We start from the raw sequence: 19,324 nt of genomic DNA on the forward strand, positions 1-19,324 counted from the left end.
GCTGCTGCTTCACAGGGACAAGACTGGCCATTCTGACACCCTTCAGCCAGTTGAGAGGCATTGCGTCTGAATTAGATGGATTGCTTTCACAAACCCCTCTCTGACCTTTATTCAAAAATTCAAAGGGCCAAACTACTGTATACATGATGTTAAATGTATCTTTGCATTTAACATGCAGGTTTTTAAAAAATGCAATCAGAATAAACTAAGGAAGTGTGGCTACCAATTAATAGGTTCAGGGAAGGTATGGAAAAGGAACTCAACAGTTTCCTCCCCAGCTGTGGCCCTGAGAAAATTAGTTCTTCCAGTGACATTATTTGTTTTGCAGAAAATCCCTGTTTGGCACCAGTGGAGGAATTTCCTCCCAATACAAACACTAGTTGAGAAAATGGATTTTCCTCAGGACTGCAGCAAGGGAGGAAGTGGTTAAATTTTCTCACAATACCTGCTCTGATTCTGTTAATTCTTCTCCATGCCCATCAACTGAAGCTATTTGCCTTTTTAAAACCCTGAATGTTGATTGCAAAGTCACATTTGGCCCTTTTGGTCTTATATAGATAGATAACCCCCCCCCCAATAATAAACGTATGTAACTAATTTCTGACACCTTTAAACATCAGTTTTGGTTTTATAGGTATCACATGAATATATATGCATAATATATGTACTACTATCCACCTCAAGCCACAGTTCAAAATCCAAAAGCAATGGTAAGAAACAACATGCTTTTCAGGGAAACATAAGGATTTCAGGAAACCATGGTCTAGAGTGCCATTGAGAGAACAATCTCATGTAAACAGCATTCCAAGTGGAAAGGTTTTCATATAGATTGGGGATGACCAAGTAGCAGACCTTGGGTTACTTTTAACTGGTTCCAGGCAGCCTCACCAATTTTTTAATCAAGGTACATTAAGAAGTTTGTCCACAGTTTGACTTGTAAGGCAGATAAAAAGTTTTAATGTTGTAAGAAAGAGAAATAATTCACACTGTAATTTGCATTGCATTTTGATTGGGTATCTATATGCATGCAACATGTAAAATGCATACATTTGTATGTATTCTCTGAGTGCATGCACTCTTCATTCACTTCCTGCTAAGGTGGACCTCAGCTCAGTGGAAGGAATTTCTTGATTAGGGTGGGTTAATAGCACTCAATCCCTGGTATCTCCAGTTTAAAGGATCTCAGGTTGCAGGGCTTAGAAAGACCTCTGTCTAAAAGCAGAGACACCTATTACAGTAGGCTTGAAGGATTCATGAATATAAGGCAGTTTAATAAGTTCATGGCACCAATTTTTTTAAATGGAATTTGGGGGGGGGCAGTTTTTGCTGCAAAATGCACCTTCAGCCTCTGCCATACCATTTGGAGAATAGAGAGGCTCACAAGGATACAGAAATTGGACATCAGATGGGGTTCAAGACTTGCTATGTCCCTGGGTAATAGAGTAGACACATCCCCATTTTCCTTTTTAATTCAATACCAGGAATAGATTTGTTATTTATAAGGTTATGGTCCTATTTGTACTCTTTGTTAACAGCATGCAAGACAATACTTCAGAATCTTCTACTTCAATAACTCAACTACTGAGAGAGAGCTATTTAGCTGAAAACAACCGCCAAGGGAATAGTGAAAGAAGCAGATCAGAACCATCTCCACATTCTTTCCACCGTGGCAGTAGTTTGGGGCCTTCAGACGAGGTGGCTAGCCAAGAGGACCTTCCTGATCTTTCAGCCTTTTTGAGCCAAGAAGAGCTGGATGAAAGTGTGAACTTGGCAAGGCAAGCCATCAATCAAGATCCACTTGAGAACAAGCAGGACGAACAGATACATGTATTCTTTCCCTCTGAGTTGAAAAACTCTGGAAATACAGTTTCAAACAAACAGCAGTTCCCATCTAAGGCAGCTTCACCAACTTCAGACAGCAGCCTAAGGAAACAGCAATTTGGTTCTGAGACAGAGTCGAAAAAGGAATTCCTCAACAAGGCTGCAGATTTCATTGAGGAGCTTTCTTCTCTTTTCAAAGCACACAATTCAAAAAGAATCAGGCCCCGAACATGCAAAAACTACAGGAGCAAACTTGAATCTAAAAATAAGGCTGCTCAGGACAGTGGTTCTGCTTTCTCAAATCTCTCTGAAAACAGAGAAAGGCCTTGTGACCCAGTACCGCAAGATTTAGCTGTAGCTGAGCACTCACTTGAAAACCCAGATAACCCTCCACAGGCAGACTTGGAAGCTGTTAATCAGCTAGAAAGTTCAGGGTTAACAACAGAGTCACCAGCTGCATCGTTTTATTCTGAGGAGACAATAGGCCAACCACCACATTTTACTCAAAAGCTGAAGAGCAGGGAGGTCCCTGAAGGAACCAAAGTGCAGTTGGACTGCATTGTGGTAGGAATTCCAACACCTGAAATCAGGTAAACATGTCCCTGTCTTATTTCTGTAATAGCTTGCGTACACAGAGGGTGGATTACTGTATAGTAGTTAAATGTTTTCTCAATGTTTCCTCAGATTGTATTCTAAAAACCATACATTTCTCTTTTACAATGCTCCAGTAATTATTCTGTCTCTGACCTTGGAAAGGTCACTTGTGACTGGCATAAGATTGATGCCAGTCACAGGTTTTAGGCAGCTTTTGATGAAAATGCCTTCAGTGGGCCTTCCTCCCTAGCTGCCCATGCACTTGTACTCTCCTCTGGGCCCAGTCTGCATGACCATGCATGCAGTGATGTAGTGGGGGGGGGCAGGGAGGCCCTGGGTGCAAATTTCTCAGGAGGCGCAACAAGGCACCCTCATGAGATGCTCCTTCATTGAGGCAGGAGCTGCAGGGAGGCAAGCCATGCCTGGGCTGGCGCTTCAGGGCTGGGGTGGCAGCAGCGCTGCCTCCTCCTCATGGCAAGGAGGAAGGGGAGGAGCAAGGACAGGCTCCTCTAAGTGAGGACAGGCTCTTCTAAGTGAGGCTGGCACTTAGAAACTGCCCAGTGATGCAGACCCATTGAAGCCTGTTCTGCGTAAGTGTCAAGGCATTTATTCAATAGTAAATGAAGTGTGGTGTATGTATTTTCACCCTTCGCCTGGTAGCAACACAATTACTTATACTGTAGCAAAAAACAACAAAGGACTTGATCACACATCGCATAATGGAAACAATGTATGGACAATTGCTGTATCTGAGAAACTAAGAGAGTACACACCCTGAATGACATATCTGATACAGACAAATTTGTTGAAATATGGTACCCCTTTATAAAATATTCAAATGAACACCCTGATGACTGGCAATCACCAACTATGCACATAGACTTATGGGTGGGAAATTGATGCAGTAGTTTTCTGTTTTGGGGTGTGGGAGTGGGAAGGAAGGAAGGAAATTAATCCTTTTGGTTATGTTTATGTTTATATATTTTTTCTTGAAAATCAATCGTTGGAACAGCAGTTGAATGTGCACCACCAATAATTGCTTGGAAAGATTAGTTTAAGGAAAGAGACTTGAAAGGCTGTGTCATCTGAGCCATAAGACTCTTTCCCATTCCAAACATATAAAATATGTTTGCACAAGGCAAAGATGGCAAAATGCTTCTGTTCATGGGAAAAAAGCTGTATATTTGGATCCAGACATGTCATACTGTGCACTAAGGTGGGCCGTTCACAAACTATCTAAAAAGAAGAAATGCATCAACAAAAAAATAATAGCCAGAGTTGTTTATTGCTGCAAAACTAGAAATCATTGCTATAACTTAAATAGAAATAAAATGCATGTCACCATAGTGGGGAAGACTGTGATCAGGGAAACTGTGTGGTCCAGGTGCTAGTTCAAGTTCAAGGCTTCTCCATTCCTTCTGGTGGTTCTTTATCTTTAAACCAGGCTTTGATTGGTCAGTCCTTTAGAGAGAAGTCACCTGCAGACAGGGGACTGTCCTTCTATAGCCCTTCAAATAAAGGACTGTCCTCTGTAAAGTTGGACACATGGCCACCCTACTGTGGGCTCCTTCCATTTGCAGGAGGGATTCTGATTCAATAGCAGCATCCACAGGAAGAAGACGTTTTTTGTTTGCTGATTCCCCTTTTCTCCCAGCAACCCCCACCTTTGCCATATCCCACACTGTTCCAGAGGATCCCCCCATCCTCCAGAGCAGCTCTTCAAGGAGTGATTCTTGCTGCTCCTCTTCCTGAAGTGCTATTTAAATATAATAATATGATGAGGAGCACTGAGAGATTTTCAGGAGCAGGCATTCAAACTGTCTCAGGGCTGATTCACATATGCATGGGCATCCCTTTCTAGCACATTGCTCAGTGATGCATAGATGAATGGGGGAATTTTTCCCATTGAAAAGGTTAGGGCCCAATCCAATTCCCCTTTGCATGGGGAGGGGGGGTTGATTGTGCAGAGGTGCCCTTCCACTCAGCTCTGCTAGTGTCCCTATTTCCCTGGCAGAGTCCCAACCAGCAGCAACAAAAAGCCTTGAAATGGGGCATTCTAGAGGCAGGGAGGGCTCTGCTCCAGGCTGGGACAGTGATCTGCCTGCCCAACATCTTCCGTCTTTGTCAGCATGCTCAAGAGGGTTGTAGATGTGACTGTGGCCCTATTACATAGTGGCTGGGTGTTGAATTGCACCCATAGTGTTTAACTTCATGATTGTCTAAGGATACTAATGCTTGCTCTAAGGTGCTGGATCTGTGATGGCCATTTCACATATGCAAGTCACTCCCTGATGTAGCAGTCATCAAGTGATGGGCATGCATATGTGAACTCACTTTCAAGAATTTGATTTGCATAAAGTTTTATATTGGTCTGCTTCGTAGGAGGTTTTTAAGCAGTGGTGAGATGGCTATCTGTCATGGATGCTTCCATTGATATTCCTGCATTACAGGGGATTGGATTAGATGACCCTCCTTGTCCCTTCCAACTCTACAATTCTATGGTTCTAAATCCTTTCATAAATGTAAGGGTTGGTAAGAGACAATTCAATCTCTTGTACCTTGTAGTAAGTGGATGCACGCCAAATTGAATTGGACTTACTAGAATGTGTTTTGGAATCAGTGGATTTGGGAACCTGATGTCACTATATGGTATGGATATTGTGATATAGGTTTCAGAAAATGCACACAAAATAATGACAGATTTAATTATCAGTGGCCATTATTCAATGTAATCAGATGGTATTCCTGTAGGTTCAGTCCCTAAATTCTTAACAGCATTAGGAGTGAACAGCAGGTGAATATTCTATTACTACTCTATTTTCCTCTCTTACCCTATAGCAGCCACAAGGTTGGCTCTTTGATTCCCCACTGCTGTATATGTTGAAGGGACTGTCCAAAATTCACCTTTTAAAGAGAGAGACACCAATCAAAGTTGCAATGAACTACATGTCAGCATTCGCTTCTGTATGTCTGAAATGTTGATGTATATTCAGGGTAGCATTCACAAAATTCATTTGTCATTGTCAGCATTCATACATGCATATCATTTACCAACATTTGCTAACTTTCGGACATTCACTACAATATTAAATGTGGAAATGTTTCACCGAGACCGATAATCCCTAGGATCTGCCAGTCCTATGGACTGGAACTCTTTAGCTTGGGATCTAGTCTCAGATCACAGTAACTGGCTCTCAGCAAGTGAGATGAATGATATTCCCCGAAGCATTTTCCACAGGAAACATTCCAGGAAGCTTCCCATGAATGCCATATACTACGTCAGAGCTGGCCCACCGAGGCAGAATACAGTGCTAGATGGACCATGAGTGTAACCTAGTAAGGCCAGTCTTACGATCTTAGACATTTCCTCCATTGGTTGTAAGTGACCCATATTTGCCATCTCTACTCAGAGGTGCCTGCATTTTTTCCAAACTACTTAGCTCACCTCTGTTAGGTTAATTTTACTTTGGCTTGGCATACACAGCTAGCCTGACCCGTGTCAAAAGGATTTGAAGCCCTATAAACAGGCTATGTGTCATGCATTTTCTATGAGAGCACTCTCTGGCAAATGCACATGAATACCTGAGAGAAGCACACTCTAACCATGCTTTGTTTGAGAATTCAGATCATCTGCACTTAAGGTTCCTAACCACATTCACAGCCTGATCCTAAGAATGCTTACTTAGAAATAAGCCACACAGAATTAAATGGGTAGTATTCTTTTACTTAGAGCAAACTCATTGAAATTAATGGCGCTAACTTAGTCATGTTAATTAATTTAAATGGGTCTACTGTGAGTAAAACTTAGTCGAATGACATCTAATGGGATTTACTTCCTAATAAGTATGTTTAGGATCACAGCCACAATCTCTTCCAAGATACAGCATCCTTCTTCAGTTTATTTTTGTTTTATTGAGTTCTGCTAGAATTTGTCAGCACTAAATTGGGGAACAGATGGACCATAGCTCAGAGATAAAGTTCTTTGTATGCACAAAACCAATAGCAATCCTTGCTATTGCCAGTTAAAAGAACTTAGCATGCAAGCAGAAAAAGATCTCTGCCAGAAATATTGGGAAACTGCTGCTGGTTAATGGAAGAGGCAGCATACAGTAAATTAAAAAACAACAACCTGAAAACAGAACAATGACACAAATATACACAAAAACTGAAATCAGTATGAAAAAACAAAACATTGCTAAACATAGCTGCTTTTACACTTCAGATGTACTAAATTAACCTTGAGAAGTTAAAAGCTAAGCCACCATGATCAAACATTAGAGAAAATATTAAACAATGATGATGAAATTATATTGAAATGTTGCTTATAACATATTAAAAGGCCCAGCTGGGACAATTAAGAAAAAACTTTTCTTGGTACCAAAATATCATTTAGGTGGGTGCCAGGTGAGCCTCCTTATGGAGTTTTCCACAACCAGGGGGGCACTGCCAAAAAGGCCCTCTCCCTCAGGACAACCTCCATATTTCAGAATGAAGGAAGCTGTTGATCTTAAGGCATGGGTGGCTACATATAGGAAGAGGTACCTTCAGGTACTCCAGTCCCAAGCCATGTAGGATTTTATAGGTCAAACCCACCTTACCTTCCCTCCTTACCTTCCAATTACCTCCAAGTACCTCCTTGCCTTCCAATTCATTTATGGGTCTAATCCAGACCCATAAATGAATTGGAAGGTAAGGAGGGACTGCTCAGTATTCAGCACACTTACAGTGCTTTTGTTGATGTGGAGTTCTGGGGAAAGACATCAGTCAGGAATGGGGAGAGAACAGAATATATGCTTGGCACATATAACATCCCAGATACAATCTCTCTGGCAGGACAGAATCTCAGCAGGACTGGGAAAGACCTCTGCCTGAGATACTAGGGAGCCACTACCTGTTGGAAAATGTCTTTCCAGGGCTAGATGGACCAATGGTCAGACTAAGTAGAAAGCAACTTCACATGTTTATGACATCCTCTGGTGGTACGCAATACCACATGTCACAATGGCACAGCAATTTTTGCTAGGCAGCAGTTCAACCTGGCAGATTGTGGTTGAACACCATTTTCATAAGTTGGTCATGTGTCCTACTTTGCAGAGGGCAATGCTCTGTTCAAAGAGCTGTCCAGGCCAAGAACAGCTTAATGATAAGCATAAGAAGAGAGAGCAAGGACCATGACTATACTCACCAGTGGTGAGCCCCTGAACAGGAGACTGATCAGGCACACCAGTCGCTTGGTCACAGTCTTCCTCACTATGGTGAGTTGCATTGCATTAATACTTAAGTTATAGCAATGATTTCTAAATATGCACCTCTACCTATAAGTTAGGTGTGCAAAGTTAATCAAAATCACTGTCCTTTTGTACTGTGTTTCCTTGTTTCAGGTAATATGGAAGCAGCCTGTCTGTAGCACTTAGAATTATGTCCCCCCCCCCTTTCTTTACTTTTTAAATGTCACTTTATAACCATGAGTATCTAGTCACATTGTTTTGATTATTACTGAGGGAGATTTTCCTGTCCAGCAGCATTGCACCAATATGACCGATGGCAATGTTGACTGCATTATTTCAAAGGTGGATGTATATAGAGTAATACAAGCTATCAAAATGATGAATACATCATCTCTGATTCATCATTCATGTGCATCCATCAAGATTTCATGGCTTATGAGAAATAACACACAAGGATAAACCCAAAACAAATGTATAGAATTCTGTCCATAACAAGAACTTTTAATTTATTGTGAATGGTATTACCATAATACAACAAGCTACTGAAATTATGAATGAGTGCAACCCTGGTCATTGCAACTCAACCTGATTGTAGCATTGCTACTATGCCAACCTACAGGAATTGATATTAAATATATTAAAACATTTGGATATACGGATCCTGCTGGGTAGGAATATAGAAATACTAGATCATAAGTTCCTTCCTGCCCTATGTTTCTGTCATAGGTTTACAGATTTGTTCCTTAAAGTTTGTCTGTCTAGAACTAAGCTATTCTGCACATGGGATGGGGAAAGCAAATTAGTGTCTTCTCTCATAAATGGGTAATGTTGTCTCCCATCTGATCTTAAAATATGTACATCATGTGTAAAAATGACATGAGCTGTTGACTGTGTACACATTACTGGCTTAAAATGCAGTGGTTTTGTTCTTTTGCACAGTTTGGATTACAGCTGATTGGGAGGGAAACATACCAAAACACAGTATTTCATTAGAAATTACAGTCTAGATACAGGATACATATGGATTGTGGCTAATGCTTCCCAAACCAGCTGTGGGAGTACACTAGTTACAGAATAAATGGGAGTCTGTTTGTAGCCCTCAGCTGCTGCATGCCATGCATTCCAAATCCCTTTAATAAACATGTATTATTTTCACACTGGATGGTGTGAGTGTACACTTTTTTAAATTGCGTTTTCAGACCCAGAAATCTCCCCCCTAAAGTTGACTCAAATTTTGATTTTGGTTTTTGGCAGAATTTAGGCCACAACTTTATTGATTACAGAAAGTGAATGGTTGCATAGGCTCTGGTTCAACTAGCTCCCTGCCATGCAGGTAGCGCTGACCGAGGGTTCCAGCATAGGTCAGCCAAGGGTGAACACCTGGATAAGCGGAAAGCCGGGAACAGGCTATCTCCGCCACCCAAATGTCCCCCTGGACTCAGGCATGGGCAGAACCCCTTCTCAGGGGTTGACCAAACCATCGAGTCCCTGGATTCCTTTAACGGAATTCCCTTCACATAGGGATGGTGAGAGCGTTCTCCCATCCCTATCACCTGAACCAGAGCCTATCCGCAACCTTACAAATTGTGACGATTTGCTACGCAGCAGGCGAAACCCAAATGGCAACAGCCAATCAGCCAAGTGGGGAAAATTCCTGCCATGCCCCTGTCCCAACAACAGATGACACACGAAGGCATAGCAAGGTCGAGTGCAAAGCCCTAAAAGTAGGGAGAGGTGGGCGGGTGTTCCGATTGCACGTGCCGAAAGAGGAAGCTCTGGGTCACGTGCATGGGTGTAAATAGGTCCCTCGAACTGTTTGGACTGTGTCCCATTGGCCAGATTGCACTCAGTTACAAGGGACCTACCAACTGGGTGTTGTTTCTGACCAATCATACCCCCCACAACACAGGGTGTCGGTTTCCAGGTCTGATCGCAATACATGCCCTCTTTAGGGAGGACCCAATCTGCGTAGATTATCAATGCATGAGGAAGGAAGCCATCGCTTGAAGCAATTGTGATCTCTCACACATCTCCATGTTTGCTTTATTAGGCATAAGCTGCATTGCCCTACACTTACTCCTTTTTTTTCTTTCTTTAAATGTTTATTAAAATTTTCAAAAAAGAGTACAAAAGAAAACAGAAAAGAAAAGAAGAAAGAAAAAAAAGAAAAGAAGAAAAAACAGCAGTTAAAAAAATTTACCTTAATTACATTCCATACCCAATTTCCTTGACTTCCCCACACCTGCCCTTCTTGTATTCCAATTCCAATTTTTAGCTCAGCAATTTTTATCCCCCCCACTTTACCTTATTTCCTCTAATTCAATTAACTTAAACAAATTTTAACTTCTAAACCTCTATCTTTATATTTCAAAACTTATTCTTAACATACTTTTCCTAAATTCCTCCATCAATTTAATTAACCTATTTAAACTTAAAAATCTCAGTCTTTATACACCAACACTTATTTTTGATAATCTTTTGCTAAGGTCGGCCCCAAATCTCTCCCCAAATTCCCCATTTTTATGTTAGTGGCAAAAACCAACTTAATTAAAACAAAATCATATTTTTACACCCTTTGAATTCCCGAAGCCCTACCACCCCCTTTCCCGGTTTCGATCCCCAACCAAAGTCCATCAGTCCATCCAGAATCAGCCTGGCGATCTCATATCCGAGGCACTTAACCCTCTCTCAATTTCTCTCTGCCGGTTTTCTTGATAGTCCTTTATTTTAAATTCCGAATCTTGAAGAGGCTCTGTTCCAGTAAAGTCCGTATTTCTTCCAGCCGGGCCTCCATATTTAACAATGGAGCCAAAATCTTGTTTCTTACTGCTCATAAGTCCAAATGTCCCAAAGGCTCCAAATTCTGTATTGGCCATATTTATATTCCATATGTCTTCAGATCCCCATAAGAGGAGATCTCTCCAATTTCCATTCTTCACTTCCAACCAAACTTTCATCGTCATGTTCTTATTTTCAATTATTTCCAGCTTAACAGGCCTCTGGCTCTCTTTAGCCATCTGCAACATCCCAGCGCCTCCTTCTTTCTCATGTTCTTTAAATGGCATCTCAAATGACTCAGACTCTTTCTCCTGTTTGGCTATAAGGATTTTTGGATCAGCTACAACACTTCCCTGTTCATCTGCAGGAGCTTGAATCATATCCTTTCCAGGTTCAGCAATTTTGTTTACTGTTCCCTTCATTGTTATTACATTCATAGTCAAAGCAGTTGTCTGCTCCTGTAGGTTTCCCAAAAGACGGAAAGTCCTTTCCAGTTCAGCCAGTATTTTTCCACTTACAGCCATTTTTGTAATGTCCTGAACCCCCTCTAGAGGGATTCTAGTTACTTAATGACAAATTAACCTTTTCTTCTTTGTTTTTAACAATTTGTTACCAAATTGTATCAGATGTAACCAGCAAAGACAGCAAAGACACAGTTCTCCTTTTTCCCCCCAACTTTGACAGCTAATTTGACAGCTGTCAAAATCTATAAACCTCTTCCACAGGCTCTCTCCCCGATCGCTCCCGGGTTTTGGGGGAGGGGTAAATTCCGTTCTCTTATCCTCCAGCACAGTCACTTAAATTGGCCCAATATAAAGTTAATTGCTCTTTTCCACACACAAAAAAAAAGACATTCACACAACCTTAGTAATAAAATCCTTGCTTTACGATGTTTACAAGGCGGGTAGATTGACTTCCTTTTTAGCACCTTGCCCGATCTTGCCGAATTCCCATAAATAAATTTCCCTTTTAAGTCCAATTACCGTGTTACTCACGGGTCGTTACTTTTGATCCAAAAGTTCAGAAGAAGAAGTTAACGCTCTCCGTCCATGGCATGCGGCTTCACTCAGCAGGGGAAGCAGTCGAACTCTCAGCACCACACCTCCCTCCGTCCCCTGTTCCGAAGCCTTTAGAAAGGCTTCTTTGCGGGTCGGGGTGGCGCGCAAATGCTGCCCACCGAGTCACCAGGTCCACAGGCTTCAGTGTCTGTGGTTTCTAAGGGTCCCCGCGTCGCCGCCGCGGCAGGACCCGACCCCTGTTGAGCAGATTCCCTCCGGAGCTCGGAGGGAATCCGCCATTAGACGATGGCGCCAACCCGGAAGTCCGCCCTACACTTACTCCTGCCTCCTGTACTACATAAGATCAAATGAATTGCTGGATCACACGAAGTGTTTGCTCCAGCCTCCTGTGCCTAAGAGACAAGGCAGATGCTTCTGGGAAGTCCACTAGCAGTTAATGAATGCAACAACCCCTCCTAGCTGTGTTCCCCCAGCCTCCGCTATACTGCCTTTGGACAAGGAGATTAAATTGAGCCATCTGGGGGGGCAGGGGGCCAAGGCCTCCCCAAAAATTTCAAGCAGGGGGCCAAGCCCCCTCAATATTCCGCAGCCCATGGGACTTAGCTGTGGTGGGCCCCGTCAGACCTTCCCTTGGCTGCAGTGGGCCCCATGAGGCCGTCTCCTGCTGCATGACATCATACACATGTGCTAGGGAGCCCTAAATTAGGACAGAATGCAGTGTGTGTGATACTGTCCAGTTCTTTTTTAAATCCATTGGCAATCACCACATCTCATGGCAATGAATGCAATAAGTTAAAGCATTGGGTGAAGAACCACTTCCATTTCTCTTTGTCCTGCATCTACTGTCAGTCAAGTTTCATTGAGTAGCCCTGAGTTTTAGCCTTATGAGGAAAGAGAAGTGTCAGCGCTGCCCAAGGTCCCAGCTCACACAAGACCAACGCTCCTTCTTGCTCAAGTTCAAAAGTCTTTATTGAAGTTCAGTCTCATTTCCAGACGTGCAGCGCGCAACGCTACATCTATCCGTCAGATCATAGAAGTCCCATCTGAATCTCCGCCCCCCTGACACCAGCTTAAGATTCTAGCTTTACTCCACCTCTTCCTCTGTTCCTTCTTTCTCTGGGTCCTTCTGCTAGTCGGAGTCTCTGCCCTCCGAGATTCTTCTGACGCTGATTCTCCCGACTCCTCCTCCCCCCTCTTTCGGGCTTTAGGACCTGGCTCCCAATCCGGGTTTTCTGCTGTCCCGCGCTCCTCCACATTTGAACTTGGCGCGCGCGCGCAGCCTCCCACTTTCCTTCTGACCGTTACACTTGTGTCACTGCTCCCCCTTTCGGGGAGGCTAGCTGGACCTGCCCTTCCCTCCGTCTCCCCACTCCCCGATGGAGGAGACGCTGGTCCTGACTCCCATGCCTCTTCTCCCCCACTGTGCTCTGGTGGGGGAACTGGCCCTACTTCTCCGCTACTCCTTTGGGACTCCCCTCTGGTTCCCTGTTTATGGATCGTCCCCTCTGGGATTCGCCTCGCCCTTACCATAGGCGCCCCCTCCTGGGAATCTTCTGATTCGCTGGAGAAGCTCATGGAATCTCTCGGTCCACTGTCATATTCCCCTACGCTCCCCTCTGATTCCTCTCCTCCGCTCTCTATTTGCTCTCTCCCCTGCTCTTCTGCTCCTGAGCCTCTGACATCCATCCCCCCCTCGAAGCCCCCCCTTCCCCCCTCCCCCTCTTCGGGTGTGGGTTCCAGGTGCTCCAGCGCTGGGGGTGTGAGTGCTGGCTTCCGTTCTCTCTCCCTGGTGTGCAACCGTCCAGCGGGATCAGGCCCCCCCACGATGGGTTCGTCGACGTCGACTTCCTCTGCTTCCATTTCTCTGCTGTCGTGCTCAAAACCAAGATCCTCCCCCCACACGTCCATGTCCTCCTCTCCCCCCGGTCCCTCGGGTGAGGCTGTGTGCAAGGGCCCCCTCAGCAGTTCCCTGCTCCACCCCACTTCTGGTTGAGTGTCCCACCAATAGGAGCGGTCCGTGGCAAACCCCGAGAGCGACCCCTCCGGGGAGCTCATCCCCGGCGTCGGCTCCTCATCTGAGGAGAAACCTTGGAACGTGCTGGCTGACAGTGTGGGTGTGAAAAGCCAGTCGTCAAAATACTCCGCCGGCATGGGTCTGTGTGGGAAGATCGAATGGAACTCGTCTTTGAGATAGTGCTCCTCCACGGCGTAGCACGGCACCCACTCGTTGGCGCTGGCCGGAGTACCCTCCCTGGCGAGGAGATATTCAACTCCCTCTTCCCCCCATCTGGAGTCCAAAATCTCTGTGACCTCGTTGAGTGGCGTCGCCCTCTGTGGTCCCTCCCCTGCTGGCGATGGGCTACGTGGAGCTGGTGCGGTCCCTGGCGCCTGAAACCTGTGGGGCGCCTTGTAAGGCGTGAGCACTGACCTGTGAAAGACTGGGTGCATTCTGGAGCCCTCCGGGAGTGTCAACCGGTAGGCCACTGGATTGATTTGTGCCGCGACCTGGTAAGGTCCCAGCTGCTTGTGTCCTAGCTTCCTCTTAGCTAGCGTTCTGGCCGGCACTGCCTGAGCTGCTAACCAGACCCAGTCCCCTACCTGTATGTCTTCCCCAACCCTCCTGTGCCTGTCTGCCTGCATCTTGTAGGCGTGTTTCGCGAGTTCCAAGTGCCTTCGGAGTTGCTCATGGACCTCCTGTAACTCTGCGGCTAAGTGCTCTGCCCCCCGTGGCTCCCCCTCTGCCTCGGTCTCCAACCCCGGGAAGGTTCTGGGGTGGCGCCCATTGTTGGCGAAGAACGGTGTCACCCCTGTAGACCCGTGCTTCGTGTTGTTGTAGGCAAACTCGGCTAGCGGTAGGTAGTCCACCCAGGTCAAGGGCTGTTGATTGGCGTAGCATCGCAGGTACTGCTGCATGATGGCGTTGACCCTCTCCGCTTGTCCGTTGGTCTGCGGGTGTCGTGCCGACGCTAAGTTGATCTTGACGTTCAGGATGCCCAGCAGCTTCTGCCAAAAGTTCGAGATGAATTGGCGGCCCCGGTCGGACAGGATGGACCGCGGCAGGCCGTGAGCTTTGAACACGTGGTCTATGAACAGCTTGGCGGTCTGTTCCGCTGTGGCCACCTTCGCGCACGGAATGAAATGCGCCATTTTGGTGAAGAGGTCTACGACCACGAGTACTGCTGTTTTGCCGCGCGAACTGGGCAGATCTGTAACAAAGTCCAGGGCCACTTTCTCCCATGGTTCGAGCGGCGTCTGCAGCGGTTCCAGCAGACCCGCCGGCTTCCTGTGTACTGGCTTGGCCCTTTGGCAGGTGTCACACCTGGAAACGTAATCCGCAACTTCTCCCCGCACCTTGGGCCACCAAAAGTCCCTGGTGACTAATTCCGCCGTCTTGTCCTTGCCGAAGTGCCCAGCGCTGGGCGCGTCGTGCAGCTGCTGCAAGACTCTCGCGCGAAGGTCTTCTCCCGGTACGTAGAGAGCCCCTTTGCGGAGGAGTAGTCCGTCGCGTATCTGGAACTCGTCGTCCCTCGCTGTGCCGTTTCGCACCTCCTCCATCTTGGTTTGCGCAAACGAATCCGCCTGTAGCGCACGACGGACTGCGTCCAGGTCCACTGCGGCTGAAGCGCACGCCCACACCTCTGGTGCGAAAATGTGTTTGGCCGCTGCCGGTGCCGCTTCCTCGAGATACTGCGGCTTCCTGGATAGCGCATCCGCCATGACGTTGTTGTCTCCCGGGATGTATTCTATCCGGAAATCAAAATCTGCAAAGAACTCCGCCCAGCGGATGTGTCTCTGGTTCAGGAATTTCGCCGTGCGCCAGTACTCCAGGTTCTTGTGGTCCGTGCGAACCTGCACCGTGTGTCTGGCTCCGACGAGGAAGTGCCGCCACGCCTTGAAAGCTGCATGAATGGCCAGCAACTCCCTGTCCCAGATGGTGTAGTTCTGCTCCGACGTGCTGAGCTTCCTGGAGTAGAATGCGCACGGTCTCCAGTCCCCTTGCGGATCTTGCTGCAACAGGACCGCCCCCACCGCTCTGTCCGAGGCGTCCGTTTCAACCCTCATCGGTTTGCTGGGGTTTACGTGTAGCAGCTGTTCTTCGGACGCGAAGAGACGCTTGAGCCTCCGAAAGGACTGCTCCGCCTGGTCCGTCCAGGTGAACTTCTTCTTCTTGGAGCTGAGGGTGTCCGTGATGGCCGCTGTCTCCTTCGCGAACCCCTTGATGAACTTGCGATAAAAGTTGGCGAAACCGACGAACTTCTGGACCTCCTTCCGGTTGCGCGGGCTCTTCCAGTCCAACACTGAGCGGACCTTGGCGCTGTCCATGGCAAGTCCCTTGTCGGACAGCTTGTAGCCCAGGAAATCCACCTCTGTCGTGTCGAACTGGCACTTCTCCAGTTTGGCGTAAAGTCTGTGCTCCCGTAGTCTCTGCAGGACCTCCTTGACGTCCTCCTCGTGCGCCTCCTGCGAGTCCGAAAAGATCAGGATATCATCTAAAAAGCAGACGCACTTCTTGTAGAGGAGTCCCGCTAGCACGTGGTGCATGAAAGCTTGGAAACAATGGGAGCCATTTTGGAGACCAAACGGCATGACTCTGTATTCATAGGTTCCTAAAGGCGTAAACATGGCTGTCTTCCACTCGTCGCCCTCCCGCATGCGTATAAGGTTGTAGGCCCCTCGTAAATCCAACTTGGTGAAGATCCGTCCCTTCCTCACCGTCGCGAGCAGGTCGTCAATTTTGGGCATGGGGAATGCTGTGGGCTTTGTCCTGGAATTGATGATTCTATAATCCACTATGAGCCTCCGTTCGGGCGCGTCTCTCTTCTTCACGAAAAACACGGGACTGCCCCCCACTGCTTTGGATTCCCGGATGAATCCCCGCTTCAAATTGCGATCTATGAACTCCCTGAGTTCTTGCATTTCGTCTTCAGACATGGAGTACAGTTTCCCAGTTGGCAGCGTCGCCCCTGGCAGGAGGTCAATCTTGCAGTCGTAGGGTCTGTGGGGAGGCAGCTTGTCTGCTTCCTTCTCGCAGAAGACTTCCAAAAAGTCCTTGTACTTGTTGGGCACCGCTTGCACCACGCCTAGGTGTAGCTGCAGTGCATCCTCTTGCCCCTCTCCTTCCTGGCAGGTCTGGATGCAGTGCGCTGCGCAGTAGGAAGAGCAGAAGGTCAATTGCCGCTGGTACCACGCTAATGCCGGGCTGTGCCTATCCAGCCAACTCATGCCCAACACTATGGGCGTGTCCGACAGGTGGGTGACGTTGAAACTGATGACTTCGCGGTGGTTTCCAATTTGCATCACCAGAGGCGGTGTTTGCTGTACCACCTCTCCTCCCAGTATCTTCCTGCCATCTACCGTGACAACATTTAGGGGCATCGTGGCTGGCAGGAGTGCTATGCGATGCTGCTTGACGAAGTCCAACCCTACAAAGTCTGCGTTGCTACCAGAGTCAATGGTAATAGGGACCTCCAGGGTGAGCCCATCGGGCAGCTGGAGCGATGCAGTGAGTTGCACCACTGGTTTGGGTGGGAGGGGGTCTGTGGGCTGCAAAATCTCTGGGGACTGTTTCACTGACTCGCCTGGTTGAGCCCCAGAGCCTCCATCTCCAACCAGGCGTCGCCTTTTCCCTGCTGCTCAACTCCCTGCTGAATTCCTCCTTTAACAGTTGCTGAGGCTGCAGTGTGCTTCTGGAGCCTCTGGGGACACTCTTTCGCCATGTGCTGTGCACTGTCGCAGATGTAACACTTCCTGCTCCCTCTAGGAGCCTTCGCCTTGACTGCTCCTGGTGTCTGGGCTCTGCTTGCTGTCTGAGCCCTTGCACCTCCGATTTCCATTGGCTCCTCTCCACTTATGAGAGGAGGCGTGGACTGAGCGCGCTCTGTCTCTCTGGGTAGGAAGGGAGTCGTTCTAACTGACGTGTTTGCTCTTCGCCCCTCCTCCCTGCTCCACGGGCGTTCTTCCAGGCGCACCCCAATTGCAAGCGCCCTTTGGACTACTTCTGTTGTATTTTGGGGTCTCTCCCCCCTCGCCAGTTCATCTTTAACGGCTCCATTCAGCCCCTCCCAGAACAGATCCCTGACGGCAGCTGAGTCCTTCTGCCAGCCCAGCACATTTACTAACCCAAAAAAGCGGGAATGATACTGGCGCACCGTCGCTCTCCCTTGTCGCAATCCATGCATTTCCCTTCTAGCGACATCCACATCCACCGTTGATTTAAAGCAAGCGTCCATGGCTCCAATAAAAGCGCTTGAATCTTTGAGGGCGGGGTCATTTTCGCGTAGCAAAGTTCGCAGCCACGACTTAGCTTCCCCATGCAGATGAGTGATTATGAAACCCACTTTCTCCTCCTCATCTCTAAAATCTTTCCGAAGCAAATTGAGCGCGAAGACTACTTCTGCTCTGAAGTTAGGGTACTGCTGCAGGTTCCCGTCAAAATGGGTCACAAGGCTTGCCCCCCTTTTCCCGAGGCTAACTCCCTCCGGCTTGGCTCCCAGCTGCCCCTCCTTTCCCCATTTGTCCCACCTGGCTTGCAGATCCTGGCAGAGCGCAGCTGTGTCTTCTTCTTTTTTCCTAGACGCAGCTAATTCTGCGTAGAGCGTTGACACCGCTTCCTGCAATTGCTTGACTTTTTCCTCAGTCGTCATCTTTGCCTATCTCCGTGAGCTCGCAGAGTTTATTGGAGATGGGACTTACTGTCAGCGCTGCCCAAGGTCCCAGCTCACACAAGACCAACGCTGCTTCTTGCTCAAGTTCAAAAGTCTTTATTGAAGTTCAGTCTCATTTCCAGACGTGCAGCGCGCAACGCTACATCTATCCGTCAGATCATAGAAGTCCCATCTGAATCTCCGCCCCCCTGACACCAGCTTAAGATTCTAGCTTTACTCCACCTCTTCCTCTGTTCCTTCTTTCTCTGGGTCCTTCTGCTAGTCGGAGTCTCTGCCCTCCGAGATTCTTCTGACGCTGGTTCTCCCGACTCCTCCTCCCCCCTCTTTCGGGCTTTAGGACCTGGCTCCCAATCCGGGTTTTCTGCTGTCCCGCGCTCCTCCACATTTGAACTTGGCACGCGCGCGCAGCCTCCCACTTTCCTTCTGACCGTTACACTTGTGTCACTGCTCCCCCTTTCGGGGAGGCTAGCTGGACCTGCCCTTCCCTCCGTCTCCCCACTCCCCGATGGAGGAGACGCTGGTCCTGACTCCCATGCCTCTTCTCCCCCACTGTGCTCTGGTGGGGGAACTGGCCCTACTTCTCCGCTACTCCTTTGGGACTCCCCTCTGGTTCCCTGTTTATGGATCGTCCCCTCTGGGATTCGCCTCGCCCTTACCATAGGCGCCCCCTCCTGGGAATCTTCTGATTCGCTGGAGAAGCTCATGGAATCTCTCGGTCCACTGTCATATTCCCCTACGCTCCCCTCTGATTCCTCTCCTCCGCTCTCTATTTGCTCTCTCCCCTGCTCTTCTGCTCCTGAGCCTCTGACAAGAAGCATTATCTCTGTATCTGCATCAAGCATAATTTTATAAAGATCTACCGTTTAGGCCTTGCCTTTAGCTTTTTGTATATTGTTGTTTCTAATTCTTCCCCATATAATATCTGCCTTGCCCTGTTTTATTTAGTCTTGCCGAGTTTTAGCATTCCTTAGCGCTTCTTACATAGCCCAAGCATATGCACTGTATATTTAAAGCACACCTCCCCCAACCCCAGAATCATGGGAACAGTACTTTATTATTATTATTATTATTTATTAAATTTATATACGGCCCTTCTTCCGAAGATCACAGTGCATTTTACAATATAAAAACACAAAAATACATACCATAACAACAACCAACCCTCACACACCGTTTAAAAGGCCAAAGATCACCCTCTGGAAATGACCATCCAAGTAGG

At 47.3% G+C, this 19,324-nt stretch overlaps 1 protein-coding gene across 5 annotated transcripts in view; it reads left to right on the forward strand.

The window, feature by feature from the left end:
- MYPN (myopalladin) overlaps window positions 1-19,324 on the forward strand; it is a 71,186-nt gene that overhangs the window by 24,231 nt on the left and 27,631 nt on the right. For 4 of the 5 annotated variants that reach the window (XM_053388409.1, XM_053388410.1, XM_053388407.1 and 1 more), the window contains one exon: window positions 1,536-2,411. The exons of the other annotated variant lie outside the window; for it this stretch is intronic. In XM_053388409.1, the coding sequence (XP_053244384.1) occupies window positions 1,537-2,411 (875 nt within the window). In that variant the 5' untranslated portion in view covers window position 1,536. The remainder of the gene's footprint in view (window positions 1-1,535; window positions 2,412-19,324) is intronic. 5 annotated transcript variants of the gene reach the window in all.

This window comes from Podarcis raffonei, chromosome 5 (genome assembly GCF_027172205.1).
Source record: "Podarcis raffonei isolate rPodRaf1 chromosome 5, rPodRaf1.pri, whole genome shotgun sequence".
NCBI lineage: Eukaryota > Metazoa > Chordata > Lepidosauria > Squamata > Lacertidae > Podarcis > Podarcis raffonei.